Source organism: Pseudonaja textilis, chromosome 6 (genome assembly GCF_049901715.1).
Source record: "Pseudonaja textilis isolate UNSWEBS1 chromosome 6, rPseTex1.2, whole genome shotgun sequence".
Classification (NCBI taxonomy): Eukaryota; Metazoa; Chordata; class Lepidosauria; order Squamata; family Elapidae; genus Pseudonaja; species Pseudonaja textilis.
In genome coordinates, this window is record NC_141995.1 from 18135296 (window position 1) to 18152714 (window position 17419).

A 17419-nucleotide genomic window follows, 5' to 3' on the forward strand; every position below is an offset into this window, starting at 1 on the left:
AGTAGTCTTTTAGCAGCAGGAATGAATAAAGACAAATTTCTCTTGCAATGATGTAAACATTATCTCTTCGGTGCCCAGATTTTATTGAACTGATTTCTTAGATCTATGTTCTGTCTCTCTGCTAGGGACTTAATATTGTATGTAAGAATATTTCTTCCACATTTTCTTTGAGACAGAGATAGGCTAACCTGAGAGAATAACTGATCTGTAGTCATCCAATACAGTTTCATGGCTGAGGAGCGCTTGAAACTGAGTTTTCTTATCTTTAATCTAATGCTTTTAATGCATGTAATCCAACATCTAATCACGTTTCTACATGCTGATTGCTCTATATCAAGCAGTCTGCAAACATGGGATTAGGAGCTGACTATTCTTTTCACTGTGTCACTGTCATTTTTTTTTTCTTCAGATGAATGTAATAGTTTTCATTGTTGATATGACTTCCTCTAAGTATGAGGGCTAGAACTGCAATGTAACTGTTATTACATTGTTCTGCCAAAAGAGATCTGATTCTTAAAAAGGACCTCAAAGAAAAGAAAATCAATATATAAATAGAGAGTAAAAATTACCAGAAATGGAGATAAGGGAAATAGGTCCAGTATGTTTTTCAGTGCTGAGTTCTGCTTTGGAAACTTTTAATATTTTGAGCATGAGCAGTATATGTCTACTTAAATGAAGGATGGGAAATCACTATAAAAGTCAAACATTTGAGTTTAGGTTTATATGAATCTCTAACGTTGGTAAGAAATAATTATTATCACAGCATAAATGGGAAGTTTCATATAAAAATACATTATATAAGTAAACTACCGTATTTAAATCTCACTTGTTTTTTTTATACCTAACTTAGATTCTTATGGCTGTTTTGGTTGGATAATATCAGTGCAATTCCAGCATGCAGTTTGATGATTACGTGCCAATTCTTAGTGACCACATAGATAGATTTGCTCCATGATGACCTGTTCCCAACGTAATCTTCAGCTTTTCCAGCTGTGTACCCATCACCTCTGTAACTGACTCCATTCACATAATTGCTGGTCATCTTCTCTTTCCTTTCACACTTCCCATTGTTAGAGCGTTCTCTGGATAAAAATGCAGTCTAGGCATTGTTTAAGTGAAGCACATTTAAGAATCTATGCAGACAAAGCTGAGATGAGATAGGTGAAGCAGGGCATAAGCCTTTGCATATTGGCCATTATTGTGGATTGTCAAATGTCTTGCTGAGATTATCATGGCAACATGAAAGTCTGTCCTGAATATAAATGGGAGGTCAGTGCAATTCAAGAAGTTACACCTGCCTTTTAAATATTAGACAAGGGATACATTAGACTCGAGAATGAGGAGAAAGGATATTGTGAAGTCTGCTGTCTATTAACTTATGTATGCTATATATTCTGAAATAAATTGCATTTTTTCACAATATAAAGTATTTTGGCATAAAAATATGTCAGTAATTTATAATGGAAAAACTGAAATCGGATTGTAAAGCATTTCTTTGCAGCTGAGTTTTGCAGAATTTACAAGATTAATTTCCTTAATAAATATTGCAGCAATTCTGAAGATACTCAGTAGTGGTTTGGCATTATTATTAACAAATACTGACTGCCTACATGTTCAGTTTTATTCAGTTACGTCCATGTTATTGTTCAGTATATTGTTTTTAAATTAAAAATATATCTCATCTAAAACATATATGAAGCTTTGTTGTTTTTTGGTTGATTCTTGACTAAGAAATAAGTTCTTTTCTCTACAATAAGACTGTAGAGATGATGATGATGACATGAAATAGAGCCTGCCTTTGTATTGTATCAACCCTGAGTTTTATCTATTTCAAAACTCTGTGGCTACATTTTCCAGTGTAATGCCACTAAAATTCTGAGGCTGTGACACCTCTTGTGTTTCCCAAGTGGTACTGGTGGATCTGCTATCCTCTGATTAGAGATGTGATACATCCATAATTATCATTGGTAACCTTAACTGCCTTGCATATGTTAAAAATAGATAGATAGATAGATAGATAGATAGATAGATAGATAGATAGATAGATAGATGATAGATATTTTATGTGTGTGTATACGTACACATATATACACATACACACACACATACATATGGAACTGATATATGAAAATGTCCAAGATTACTATAACTAAACACACAAAAGTAACATTTGTTTTTCCTTTGTTATCTTTTTAGCAGTCAGCCTTGCATGAAAGAGATATTTCACATAATGGTATAGTGTCCTAGGTATACATTGTGTCATGCATTCTATTCCATCAGATGGATTTTCCTAATTTAGATATATAGAAACAGTAAAACACACAAAGGTTCATTAATTGTGTGGAGATAGAATTAAAATATAAAAAAATATAGGTGATACAAAATTTCAGCATCCTCTTCTTAAAACAGCAGCCAACCAGATGCCTCCAAACATTTGCATCCAAAATTTGAAATTATAGCTAATCTGGAATGCAAAATATACCATTCAAAAGAACTCTGGCTCCATATCAGAGCTGTCCAGCTTTCTTGTTAGCAAGAGCTTCTTACAATAAATGGAAAATAACCAGTGTTTATCCTTGAGTATGTTCTTTTTAAACAGAATGTTGTCAAAAAGATAAAATAACATTCTGAGCTACTCAAGACATAATGAAAATGCATGGCTTAATAAAAATTATATTATATTATACGTCAAGTTTTTGCCAATCTCAGTTTCTAGGGAAATGTCATTGTACATTAAAAGAATGAGAAACAAATGTAAAGAATAATTGCTGTTTGATTTATTAAAAAACACAACACCATGCAGTGTCTGTATTCTTATCTTTAGTCTTCCTTTAAAAGGATCTTCATTCTTGAAGATCAGGCAATTTGTTCCATTGATAACCCAATAAATATAACATATATTATTGAATTATAGGTAGTCTTTGATTTACAACCATAATTGAGCCTGGCAATTATGACCATAAGTTGTGATCGTTAAAAACTGAGTCATAACACAACTGACCCTATTTTCGAAACGTTTTTGTGTCAATCCTTAAGTAAACTCAGCGTTCATTAAGCAAACCCATTGTTCACTATGGATCAGGTTTTGCTAGAAGTAAATGCTGGTTTCTGTTAAAACTATTATAAATCATAGTCACATGGCTGCAAGGGGCTCAAAGGGCCACAAATGCAGGTTGGTTGTTGAGCACCCAAAATATGGCCATGTGACCATCAGGGGGTAGCACTGGAACTTTGAAACCAGGTCCTAAGTGGCTTTTGGAGGATTTGTTTCAGGCAGTCACTGACCGGTCATAAGTCAAGAACCTGTGTAGTAGTGGCATTACTTCAATGTATTGTATTGACAAAGAAATCAAATAAATAGCATGCACAACATTGATTAATATTGGAAGAGACATTGGTCAAAATACGTTGCATTGGTAGCCAAATAATATTGTTGCCAAATACATTTACATTGTTGCCACTTCCAGTGTTTTAATCAACCTTCAAATGTTAACATATTGCAATATTACTATTTCCTTCCTGTTCCTAAGAGAAATACAGAACTGACTGGTGGGGAATCAATTTTGCTTTACACAATCTCTTCATTTGATGCTAACCAAGATTTGTTTGTGAAATTTGGGGTGGTTTATTTTGATTTCTGCATGGATTTTAAATAGGTGATTGAAATTCTGCAACTATTTTGGGAAGTTTTGTAGTGGAATAGAAGGAGAATACATACACTTCTGAAGAATGAATAATTGATTAAGAAATCGAGATACAAGTTTTTTTAGGATATTTGATGCTATTGAATAATTTCATCTTTAAAAGACATATCTTCCTGTTGGGGTGAGATAAATGTTTTATATAAAAAAATCAAGTTCCTGTTTGCATTCACATTTACATGTCTCATTTTTGATGTCAAAGTGTTGCAATTTCATTTACAAGTGAAGTTATTAAGTACTGACCATGTTACACCTACTGTGCATTTTATTCTTATTTTGGTTGAAAGGCATGAAACTTTCATATGTTTACTCCACTTTGTTTGATGTTGAGCCACAAATAGTTTGTATATACTAAAAAGCAATTTGTAATATAACTGAAGTGTTTATGTACCATATATTAAACTTGGCAGGCGGATTTATTTGAAAGTCAAATGAAAAGTTAGACAAAAGTTGTGATTAGTACTCTTAAGTTTTAATCAGTATTTAGTTTTAGTTGATTATGTGGTTACAAATTAAGGGAGATGAATTAAAGAATATATGTATATTCATATTCATTATTACCATATTAATTTTGAGTGGACTATAAGAAGGACACAAAATAATATATTGAAGTGATATATTCTTCCTTTCAAAACAATTATAATAAAGTTAGATTATTCTTCCATAGTGATAATCTATAGAAATACTTCTTCTGTTGCCATTTTACCTTTTCATCGCTGGACTGATCAACTATATTCTTCAGAAAACTAATTTTTTTAAAAAGTTGTAAGATACATATTTGGGGATATTGTATTGAAACTGATAATTATTTCAAAATAGATTACAGAGGTCATATGGTATTTATGCTAAATGAGTAACTACGGCATATCTGTTCTTGAACATTGTTCTATCTTAATAATGTAGTACTGTAGTAGCATTTTTAGGGTGTGATAATAAAAACTTTATTTGTTATCAACCAAACTAAAATTATTTATTTAAATAATTTGGATTGCATTTTAACTATTTCAACAAACATTCTGTTACAAAAATTGCAACTAGAAAATCCAATCATAGTATACTAATTCAAAATATGTATGCCATAAGAATTATGAAATAAACACAGTTTCTCCAGAAAAGTAAATTCTCCTTATTTGTCAATCTTATGGTAAAAGGAACTATAAAGCTGGCTTGACTGGTTTCTCTAGAAAAGAGGTAACTAATAGAGAAAAGAGGAAAAATCTTTTGAATCATAAAGTTTTCTGAAGAACTGGGACTCTTTGCGGTACATTTAAAGACCCTTACAAACTTACATTATGGATTTCTAACTAGCTGGGACTGGGGTGAAAATAAATTCAATTAACATTTAATACCAAAAAAGTTTTACCATCAATTATGAGACTACTGCTATTCTGATTCTCTTCAAATGAAAAAACAGGCAAGCAAGGTTTAAAAATATGATTGTAAATCAATCATCATTATTTAGTTAACATATTTTTTCTTACTTTGTTTTTTATTATGGAATTCCGATTTTTAATTTTATGAACGGTTGTAGCGATCTTATATTTCTTCAGTGCTTTTTTAAAATAATTGCTTTGTTATGTAGCCCCTATAGTACAAAAGTTAATTTTCTAGAAGATATTGGCTAGTCTTGTTTAACTTTTTTGTATATTTCTGGGAATTACAAGCCATGCTTATTAATTAAGTAATTTAAGTTGATTTCCTTTCCAGCAACAAATGTAATACTGCCCAATAATCACATTTTTCATCACTCATTTTTCATCATTCAGTTGCTGAATTTTGTATGTGCCAACTGAAATGATTTACTATAATTCATATTCAGTGTAGCTTGATAATATACTTCTTTAATTTTGCCCTTTGGAAAGATAGAAAGGGTGTTTAAAAAAAGATGTCAATGTGTATTAAATACAGAGTTCAGCCTCTTTGGTCATAAGGAATGCAAAAAGACATATATTGTAATATTTGACATTGATATATTTAATATTTGAAATGTTTATATATAAAATTTAATATTTCATAAATTAGAGTCCTGTCCAAGTTCAGAAATTCCTGAACTACAAGTCCCAATATATTTAGGAAGTATGGTCAATGACGATTGTTCAGAGTCGCAGTTGAAATGACAAAGATTGTCAATAGTCTTTTAATTTTTAATTTTTTAACTATTCCATAGAATTTAATGTATACTCCAGTTATATTAGATCATAAATTTATTTGTGTGTGTGTGTGTGAAGAGATGTTTGCTTTATGCTTTATGATGACTATGTATCGTTTGGGATGCAGAACAATTGTTTTTAGCCATTAAGTGTGTCAGTGTGTATATTTTCCTTCCTCTGCCCCTAAAGTGCCTTTTAAGCTACTTTCTCTGATTCATTCTCTTATTGTTTCTCATTCCCAGGCAGTTACAAAATTAGTTTTATTTAGAGAGTTAGGGAACCATACATACGAAGAAGTTTTTTTATCCAGGAATGCATTAGAATGATGGTATTGTTCTGTGTTAGTCCTGAAATTGAAATTATGGTCTCCTTCTGTCTTTGAATCAATAGTCATAGAGCTCCTAATTTTCTGACCATGAAGGCTTCTGCCATCTGTACCTTGTTTATAAAATGGTATTTAGTATAAGAATCAGGGATTCCCATGTTATCAGCTTGAGTCCTTAAGGTTTAAGATACAATACATTACAGTATTCTTTTCTGGATTGAGATACTTTGCCTCAACTGCTGGTCAGAAATCTAACTCTTACTGTTACCCATAAAAATATTACATTAATATTATTGTTTTATTGTACTTCACTTTATTGTGCTTTTCAGATATTGCTGGGATAGGTGGGTGTCCATACTGAGTGTTTGTGGCAAACGTTGTGGTTTGTGGCACTATTTTTTCAACAGCCTTTGCTATCTTCCTGTCACATTTTGATGATCTCACAATATTTCATTTTTTACTTGCATTAATTTTATTAATCAGATAATGATTAGCATTTTAGCAATAAAGTATTTTTAATTAAGATATATACATTTATTTAGACATAATGCTATTACACACTTATTAGACCACAATTTAGTGAAAACATAACTTTTTTATGTCCTGAGGAACAAAAAAATTCATGTCACTTGTTTTATTGCTTTGGTCTGGAACCAAACCCAAAACATTTCCAAGGTATGTATGTGTGCAGACTTTTGTTTTGTTTTGGTTTTAACTTGGTCAGAAGTTACTGCACTTCAGGAATCTATTAGTTTTCCATTGATAAAAAAGAAGTCAGAGAATTGTGAGAAATATATGAGGGCTACAGATGCAGGTTCTTCAGTCTGGATCTCTGCAAAATTTAGTACATATAGCAAGGTGATTGTTTTATAAGGCTGCAACTGAAGAGTTTACTCTGCCATCATAAGAAGGTGCATTGAACGGTTAAGAGGGAATAGTTAGGCCAAGTGGTCAGGTGGGTGAAAATATATATAGAACAGGTGGGAAAAAATGAATATGTTATGATTATATCGTGTATAACAGATCTGAGCAACTGCAAGAGTTTATAGTTCTCTTAAATGTGGGAAAGGAATCATATCTGTAACTATAGCAAAAGTTGGTTTAATTAACTGTAAAACTCCACTAGAATTCTGTCTACTTAAGAGCAGACTTTGTAGCATTAATGTTATGTCAGCATTTTATCCTTCCCTTCCTTTCTTCCAGTTTAAATTTATTCCCAATCTCATGAATATTTCTTGGGGAGTTCTGAAGAATTCAAAAGTTTGCTTTTGATGTTGCAAAATTATCTAAATTAGAAGCCAACATCACATTTTGGAGAGAGATATTGTAAAGAAGCATCTCCCAAGTTCAGCTTCATTGGATAAACTCAAATTATAATGTAGAATCCTTGGTGCTTTCTGGACTTGGTTGTTTTCTTGGAGATGTTCCATTACCAGACTAGGTCTTCAATCCTGCAGGGGAATGGGCTCTGCTCTGTGTTTATATACAATGGTTTGCCGGACAGTGGGGCATTGCTTTCTGCTATGTATTTTCTTGATTATGCTGTTGTTTATTTTTTCATTATTTGTCTCAGTTGGTAGTTCCTTAATTAAGATATTATTTTGCTACTTGATAGTTTGTTTGGTGTTAATCAGTGTCATCATTTACTTATTTGAATGTTGATTGCTGATGAGGAGATGTTCTGATTTTGCCTTATCTTCCATATTTACATGACATTTCTCTGAATTTGAAATTGGATAGCAATTATGGATAACACCTGGTACTCTTTTTCCTTTGATTTATTGATGATTATGTACGATCAAGTCATTTTTGACTCTTAGATTTTTTTCTTCATGATTTGTCCTTAATCTGGCCTTTGAAGTCTTCCAATGGTGCACTGCTGGATATCTTCATCTTCTCTTTCATTCCACCTTTCTCAACATTAGAGCCTTTTCAGAGAGCTAGGTTTTTAGACATAATGTGCCCAAAGTAGGATAATTTGAGCCTTGTCATTTGTGCCTCAAGTGAGAACTGTTGATTGATTTGTTTGATGATCCATCAATTTGTGTTCTTAACTGTCAATGTTATTCTCAAGAGTATTCTCCAAAACAGGGGCCTCCAACCTTGGCAACTTTAAGACTTGTGGACTTGTGCCAGCCAGCAAAGCTGGCTGAGGAATTCTGGGAGTTGAAGTCCACAAGTCTTAAAGTTGCCAAGGTTGGAGACCCCTGCTCCAAAACCCAGATTCAAAAGTGTTGATTCTCTTCTTATCCTGCTACTTCAAAGTCTCTCCTTTATATCTGAAGGGTTTTTTAATGGTCTAACATAGTAATTATTGGATGTGGGCTCATAAAAGGAAATTGTACATAGTGAAGATAAGATACTGTAGGTGATTAGGAAAACTAAATGAGTAGTGTAAGTGGGACTGACCCTGGGAGACAAAGAGAAGAGATGCTGCCTATGGAAGGGTCAGGTAAGAGAAAGCATAGCCTGTAGCTGTATGATGGGTGGGGCAAATGTCTCAGAAGGGCTCTTCCCTAAGTTCTTGGACTGAGAAGGGGATGGCGGGAGAATTTTACTTTCAGATTTTCAAAAGTAGCTTTACAGTAAAATAGAATTAGTTTATCTGGTTGTGTGTTCTGTTTGTTCTATCTGGTCAGGTTGACATTAATCTGGGTCCCTTCTGAGCCTCTTGCTATGTCCATTATGCAGCTGCAGACTATGCTGTCTCTTATCTGACCCTTCCCTAGGCAGCAACTCTTTGTCCCGTCTCCCAAAGTCTTTCTCGTGTGCCATTATAAGTAGGAATATGTCTTGCTCTATGTAGGATATCATTCCTCTTGAAAAAGAAGACCTGCATTTATATATTTATCATATTCTTGGATATGGTTTTGAGCTTTAGTGGGAAACCTGACAAAAATATTGTTTTTGCCCAATTTAAGCTAGACATATCAAAAAATATACTCTCATTCTCATCTGCTGGCAGGAACTCTTCAAGAATGAAGATTCTGTAACAAATTGGGGAATACCATTTTAGATTTACTTTACATTACCTTTATTTCATGGTAATTGCTTCCCCACAGTAATTTTTCTGAGAACAATTTAAAATCCTGGTTCTGGAATATAAAATTCAAAACAGTTTTATTCAAAGTGATAAAAAAATTAGATGGAACCCACTATCATCTTTTTTGAGGAACAGATTTTTAAGTTTTTAACTGCAGCTCGCATAACAAAATGGTTTTTCTAACCAAATGCAAACAACATGACATCATTCGTAAAGGATTCAGTAAAAAACTTCTACAGACTACATCCAAGATCATGCCATAATGACTCCAAGAAATTATTTGAAGAGAGCAAAAATTAAATCTCAGTGTCATCTCTACTCTGGAATTTCCACTGCATCAAGACTTCTCCAAGAGGAAGACAACAAACCTTATAGAACAGAACATGTCTCTTTGACAAACAAGAAACAAATTGCCCATGCTTCTACAAACATCTACTCACCAAAATGCAAGGACTCTGGATTGGGTAACATTTCGCCAGTTGGAACTTATGCTCCTTTATGGGTCTTCCTAGTCTCTGGCCGCTGCTTTGACTAGGAAGGCCTTACCAAAGGCCTTTATCTTGAGTACCAACTGCATCCTTTCCTGCACCAGGAAGTTTTTCTCATAGTCATTCATGTATTACTCATCTCTGATATCTCATTTGGATTGCAGCAATGTGCTCTGTAGACTTCTTGGAAGCTACAACTGACTTGAGTAGTTATGGTTGTATGGTTGTGATTGGTAAGATCATATTACACAACGTATACTAGTTACCATTTGGCTTTCAAGTACAATGCAAGGTGTTGATGGTTATCTTTTAAACCTATCTTTTAAATCTTTTAAGCCTGTTTATTTCCAACCTCTTTCCAATTGTCTCTGGCCCTCCCATACAATCCATCACGGTTGGCATGTTTCACATCCCCCACACTCACAGAATGTAATTTTGTGAGAGACCTGAAACATGCCTCCTTTATTGCCATTCTTGCCCACAAGGTCCACATGGTTTCAGCCCCACTGTTCTTCAGGAAGGCTATCAAGAACTGGCTTTTCCAGTAGGTCCTACCCATTGGGTTTTGTGAGGGCCCTATATGTTATGATTTTTTAAATTTTCTATTCCCCAAACATTATTTCTATTTGATTTTCATTTATTGCTATATTGTGCTTTGAAGTTGGGTCCATCTTCAGGTTTTCTCAGGAAACAGACATAACAAAATTGGGATTTTGAGGTCCGTTGTATTGTCTGAATTGGTTGTTTTTTGCCGATGTTTCATTACTCAGCCAGATAACATCATCGGTACTAGAAAGGAATGCAGTTTGCTGTCTGTTTATATACAAGTGTCTTGGCTGTTACTGTTGATGGGAGTGTTCTTGATGGTTCTTTGATTAGTCTGTTATTTTGTGTTTGAGTTGGTAGTTCCTTGATTGGGGTATTGTTTACTGTTTGATTGTTGGTCTGATATTAAACTTGACTGTAATCTTTGCTTATCTGGATGTTGATTGCTGACAAGAAGGCATTGTGGTCTAGCTTTTTGATTGTCTCTTTTGAATAATATGTAGATGTTGTTTATCTCTAGGTTCCTGTTATTGGCTGATTTGTCTGAGTGCCAGCCTCCCATGAATTTTATAGCATTTTTGGATTTGGCTTGGTCTCATAGTTTCCCAGTTGCAACTATGGTAAAGTCTATCCAGGTGTTGTGCAATTAAGAAGTTTTCATCATGTGTTTGATTGCTTGTTGGTTCATTGATGCAATCTGCTAGTCTTCTGACCTGTGGCAGATTAAGACTCACTGGTCCCCTAAGCACTGACAAATCTTGGTGCACCCCTCCTTTGTACATACTGTACAAACAAAGCCATATTCTCAACTTTGTGGTACCTCCTTTGGGCCTGGTGCCCTAAGCACGTGCTTAGCCTGCTTAATGGTTAATACACTACTGTTTCTGCCTGTTTGTCCTACATGGTGGCTGTTACTGTCCTTAATATTATATGTTGTAAATTACTCCTGTTTTTTTCTTCTGGGATTACTGTGTCTCTTGGTTGACTTAATTTTTTTTAGAGGGCTTTTGTTGGTTTGTGTTCTACAGCAATGTCATATGAGAGTAATCAGTTGATGGTTTCTGAGACAGATGTTATCCTTTTCACTGCTTATGTTGGTTGTGCTATAGTGGGTTGAATGGTCAGGCACTTTTTGATAAAGTTATGGGAGTATCTGTTTCGTTGGAGAATATATAGACGACCTGTTTCCTTTTTCTTACATTCAGGGGTTGCTGCAGTGTGCTTCTGCTCATCTAAATGGCGTTCTTACACTGCTTGTCTTGTGGGAAGTTGGGTTATTACTTTGGTAATGGAAATCTTGATTAGCGTGGGTGGTTTTAACATAGACTTGTGTTTCTAATTTGCTGTTGTTGCTTCCTCTGATGAGGCTACCCAGGAAGGGTAGTGAACTGTTAGGAATGTTGGAAATTAGGACAGTTGGGAATTAGACAGTGTAGATGATCATCATTTAGATGATGATGATCATCATCATCTGGCCACATGAAAAAAAGGAAAAATAAATTATTTTCACTTCCACTATTTCCAAGTTTTATGGATTGTACCAAATATATAATCAAATTTATTGTTAGTATAACAATAAAAATAAAGTGCAAGTGAGAAGTATTGTTTCTTAATGCAGGTAACATAATGTTATTTTCCACACTGCCTGTACATAAAATAAGCCAAAGATTAAACCTCATGATAGCTTAGTGTGATATATGAATCTAGCCATTGAAATCTACAGTGCTTTATTCTCTCATTCTATTCTGTCCCTTCTAAGACTCTGGGTGTAATCTAAAAGTAAATTTAGGATCAAAAAGTAGAATAAATATAAAAAACACCTTATGTTTTTGTTTACTAATATCTTGTTTGTATTAGATACAAATATAATTAATTAATATTAATATATTAATCTTATATTCTCAGTAATTCTTCTAAAAAGGCAAAATTTGTAATATACTTAATTTCTTTTGTTATTCTTCAAAGAGCTGGTTAGCTAAATTACACTGTTTTCTAATACTTTTTCTAAAAGACAAATTATTAATATGACATTTAAAATTGGTTGTATCTTAACCAATAGAATGCTGCTGTATTTGTTAAGTGCATTTTAGAACTTAGAACCTTGTGCATTGGTGCTTGTAGGATATAATCCAGGTTTTAGATTACTTCTGCTTTTTTGATTATCTTTTTTCTAATTGACTTAATTTGCATTCATACATTGCTCATTCTTGAATCATCCAAAATTACATCAGATTCATATAATCATACCTATTAGTTAGAGACTTGGGGCACTTATATGGAAATCCCATGAGTGAAACCTTTCTTGTAATATGTTGCCCTGCTTGACATCCTTGGAGTTTATGCAAGAGCATTACTCTGCTATGTCTCAACTCCTTCTAGTGAAGACTTACACAGAAACACATTTTTAGATATTGTGCCTTGGCATGCTGTGACTAGAACTATTTCTGATGTTGTACTGGTGAAATGCATTTGTTCCTAACCGGAATGACTATTGCTCAACTACAGTCATCCTACAGCACTGTTTATGAGCAACCCTGCATCCATTGATTATCTTTTGAAGTCCCTTCATCATAAACACATTCTGTAAAGAAAACTAAAACAGTTAGAGAGTTTATTTTAGCATAAACCTAACAGGCTTTGTATAGATGGCATCTTAATTTCTCATTGGTTGCGGAAAACAGTTCTGAAATATTTCCCTTGTGTCTTTTCTCTTGAGGAACCTGTACAATAATATCTTCCAGCTCCCATAATTTCACTGGTCCTGACCATGTTAGCCTTGAAGAAGGTTTTGAAGATTCTAAAGATAACAGGATGTTAGATGAGCTCATTTTGGGAGGGGAAATATATTCTGGTATACTCCAAATGTCTGTGTTTTGTTGATGGTTGTTTTTGTTGTGGAGGATATACCTGTCATCTTTCAAAAAAAATGAGCAGAGACTTTATAGATTTTGTAGATCCTGCAGTACCTGATAAATTTCTCTTTTATATACATGGATTTTTTTCTCTGAATTTTATTCCCTCCTACTGCCAATAATTTGAGTAATAAAATTACTAAAAGCCACTTGCTAACTTGCTAACTATGCACTAACTTTTTTACACATGGTTAATTGTTTCAGCTCTCAGAATGGCAGATGAGAATTCTTACCTCTTGGGAATGGGCGATCATCAGGTAAGTATATGTACCCAATAATAGTAATATGGAAATAATAAAATGTAAAAAGGATATTGTTACATTGCCCATTTAACAGATGAAACTGTCAAAGCATTGCACATTCTACAAAACATAAAAAAATACGTCATTAAATATCTCATAATGAAGCATTAAAATATCAGAGGTACAACATACTAAGTAAATAACAATGCCCAGACATGTCATTCATTTAGTATGTTGTACCTCTGATATTTTAAAAGCTAAGTAAATTTTCCACTGCTGCCTATCAGGATGGACACACAGGTTCTCATCACTATACTGAGCAGCAACTTTTCAAGAAGTGGGAATACTTTAAGTGAGATTTTCCTCCATTATTTCATTATTCCTGTAACCTTAAGCAATTTGAGTAAGAAGCTAAGCCAACATAGAGGTGAAGGGAAGAATTTTTCTTTATTATGATTCCGATGGCTGGAAATCACTTTTCCTTTTATACTATTTGCCTTTTTCCACTTGGAAAGTAACCACACTGGAACAATAACAGTAGGTTGGGTTTTTGTTTTGGATTTTTTTTTTCATTTCCACCAATCTTGGATGGTAGGGGGTTGGTTTTGGTTCCTTTGAGTCATTGTTGAATCCTAGAGTCTGCCTGGACAAGTTCCTGCAGTTTTCTCAGCAAGATTTTGGAAGTAGTCTGCCATTGCTTTCTACCTAAGGCTGAGAGAAAATGATTGGCCCAAGGACACCCAACTGACTTTGTCCCTCAGGCGGAACTAGAATACATGATCTACAGATTTCTAGTCTGATGCCTTAATCGTTACACTACACTGGAGTTAAGATACTATTATTTTAACATTTCTGTAAATCACTTGTCTTTTTTTTTTTTGTAAATTTTATTTGAGTTTTCACAAAGAGAAAAAAAAATACAAATAAAACATCTTTTTTGAAAGTAGCATAATCCCGGGTTACATTTCTTCGTACAGACATAAATTCAGGTTCATGCTCATTTTTATATTCTATTCCATATCTTATTACTATTTTACATTTTCTGCCTAGCTTCTCCCCTCTTTTAATTTTCTCAATTTTATTTTAATTATCTCATTTCAATTCAAATCATTGTATTTATATTTTTTGTCTGTCCTGTTTCAATTATCTATTATCTTTTCTCATTAAACAAAATTTCTCCTGTAGTTACTGATTGGAGTAGGACGCCTTTATATCGTTTCCCGAAAGTTGTAACATTCAATATAATACATAACTTTTGGATTCTGCTTGGTACATTCTTAAAATACACACTTATTCTTTTAAAAAAAATTATGAATGTATATAATTAAAACAACATTCCATTCCAATTCAATTCTATCATTAATATTCATTAAAGTCTTAACATCTTTAACATTACTTTTCAATTAAATATCATACTTCTATGGGAACAATTATAAGCTTTCCATAGTTAATCCCCCCCCCTTCACTTATATTTTATAAAACATTAACTAATTTAAATGTTCCCGTTCCTTCCTAATTCAATTTTCTCATTTATTTTATTTCCCTTATTTTATTCACAAACATTTCACTAAATTACACTAACTATTTTATCCCTCATTTTAATCATACCTTGTTTCCAATTTTCTAAAGTTATTTCTATTACAAATATAACAATACAATCTTATGTACCTTTACAGAATCCCTTTTTCAGTTAGATTTTCACCCATTATCTCTAAATAGGTCCTGTTTCTCAATATCTTGCTCCGGTCCTTTGTAATTTCTTTTCCTTTCCTTCTTCCCTCTCTTCTTCTCTCTCCCCTTTTTACCCCCTTGTCTCTCTACCTCTATTTCTCTCTTCTGTATTCCCCTCTTCTGTTGCTTTCCAGTATTATACTTATTTTTCGAATTATTTTTCTTTTCTTTGGTTGTTTTTTTAAGTCTTAAATTCTCCATTCTCTTTCCCCGCTTTCCTTTTTCTTCCCCACATAAAATTGCTTGTTCATTAAAGATGGCTTCTTCTCTGTCCCAGTCTTCTTGTTTTGCAGTCTTTTCTTGTTTCTCATAGTTCCAAATCTTCATTTCTAAGAATTGAAAAACAAAGCCAAAAGAACCCTTCCCTTCTCGTGCATCTTCTTTGTACTTTTTAAGTTCCATTTTCAATTCATCCAGAAGTGGTGCCATTGTATAAATTTTTAAACAACCACCCGATTGATTTTAGTCATTCAAATATAATAACCAAGAATCCAAAGATCACCAAATAATCCAAATACATGCAAGCTGTTTCTTTTTTGCTCTTTTTTTTCCACTTTCTCTTCCTGGGGTTACTATTTAGTTGCAAAGTTTCAGTTAAAATGTATCTTTTAGAAGTCTCCTCCCTCTTCCAGATCCTGCCCTTACTCTTTTTCTCTCCCTTCCTGCTTATGAAAAAGAATTTTTTTTTAATAATTTTTTTTATTTTTTAATAACAAGATAAACATAAACATACATAACAAAATAAACATAAACATACCACAAAAAACATAAAAAGATCCTTCTTCATGAATTTACATACAGTGCATCGATTGGTTTACCACTTTTTTTTGTGCATCCATTTCCTAGTCACTAGTATAATTATATTACATAATAGCTCATATTATCAATCAATAATTGTATAACCTAATATCATCACTAAAAAAAATCATTTATAATTTTGTTAATTCATATTTTAACGAGATAACTATAGTAGTTGCTTAATTTATTTTGCAATAAATCATAAGATCATACCAAATCTACCTTAATAATGTTTTATAAAGATAATATTAAGAAAAAAAAATTTTTATGCTAAATCTGAATATTCTATCATTATGTTTTATTATCTAACCATTGATAAAAAGATCCCAAACTTCATAAAATTGTTTATCTTCTTGTTCTCTGATTTCAAATGTCAATTTACTCATTTCAGCACAATCCAATATTTTCTTAATAATTTCTTCTTCTGATGGAGTTTTCTCACTCTTCCAGTTCTTAGCAAATACAATCCTAGCCGCTGTTAATATATTTACAATCAAATACTTCAAATTTTTATTATATATATCAGGTAAGATTCCCAATAAAACAATCTCTGGTTTCAAGTCTATATGTGTCTTTGTCATTTTTTCCAACCATATGCGAATTTTAGTCCAATATTTTCTAGCGTCCTCACAAGTCCACCACATATGGTAGTATGAGCCAGGTATCTGATGACATTTCCAACATTTTTCAGATTTGTTCTTAAACATTCTTGCAATTCTTGTCGGGGGAAAATGCCACCTGTAAAACATCTTATACAAGTTTTCTTTATAAGCTGTTGACATTGTCATTTTATAATTTTGAGACCACAATTTTTCCCAATTCTCCAAATCAATCCCATATCCAAAATTCTTCCCCCAAACAATCATTGTTTCTTTAACTTGTTCCTCCTCTAATAAAATTTCCAACAAATAAGTGTATAATTTTTAAATCATTTTTCATCAGTACCTGTCAAGATCCTGTCTAGATCAGTCAATTTATCATAAAATCCCTCCGCTTTAGAATCTATAAGATACCTTGAATGTATTTGCGCATATGAAAACCAATTCATCTTTATGCCTTGTTCTTCTAGTTTTTGCATTGTTTTAAGTTCACTCTTTTCATCCAATTTTTCCCCATATCTAACTGTTTGTTCCTTCTCATATATTATAGGATAAGAAAAGGCTTCAATAGTTGATAACCAGACTGGGATTTTCAAATAACATTTTCTCTTAATTTTCTCCCAATTCAACCATAAAGACTCCCTTATATAATGCCTTCTAAAATAGCCCTGCGATTTGGTTCCCTTATACCACAGAAAAGCATGCCATCCCAGTAATAAATCATGCCCCTCTAGTGTCAACAATCTAGTCTTTCTTAATGTTATCCAATCCTTAACCCACATTAAATTTGCAGCTTGGTAATACAACTCCCAATTCGGAAGGCCAAAACCTCCTCTAATTCTAGCATCTTGCAGAAGTTTTAATTTTATTCTGGCTTTCTTACC

General features: G+C 33.1%; 1 protein-coding gene across 1 annotated transcript in view; it reads left to right on the top strand.

Annotated features, from left to right (window-relative positions):
* Nucleotides 1–17419, top strand: part of NFKB1 (nuclear factor kappa B subunit 1) — an 80751-nt gene that overhangs the window by 1681 nt on the left and 61651 nt on the right. The window contains exon 2 of the mRNA XM_026698269.2: nucleotides 13370–13422. Coding sequence (XP_026554054.2) covers nucleotides 13378–13422 — 45 coding nt within the window. The 5' untranslated portion in view covers nucleotides 13370–13377. The remainder of the gene's footprint in view (nucleotides 1–13369; nucleotides 13423–17419) is intronic.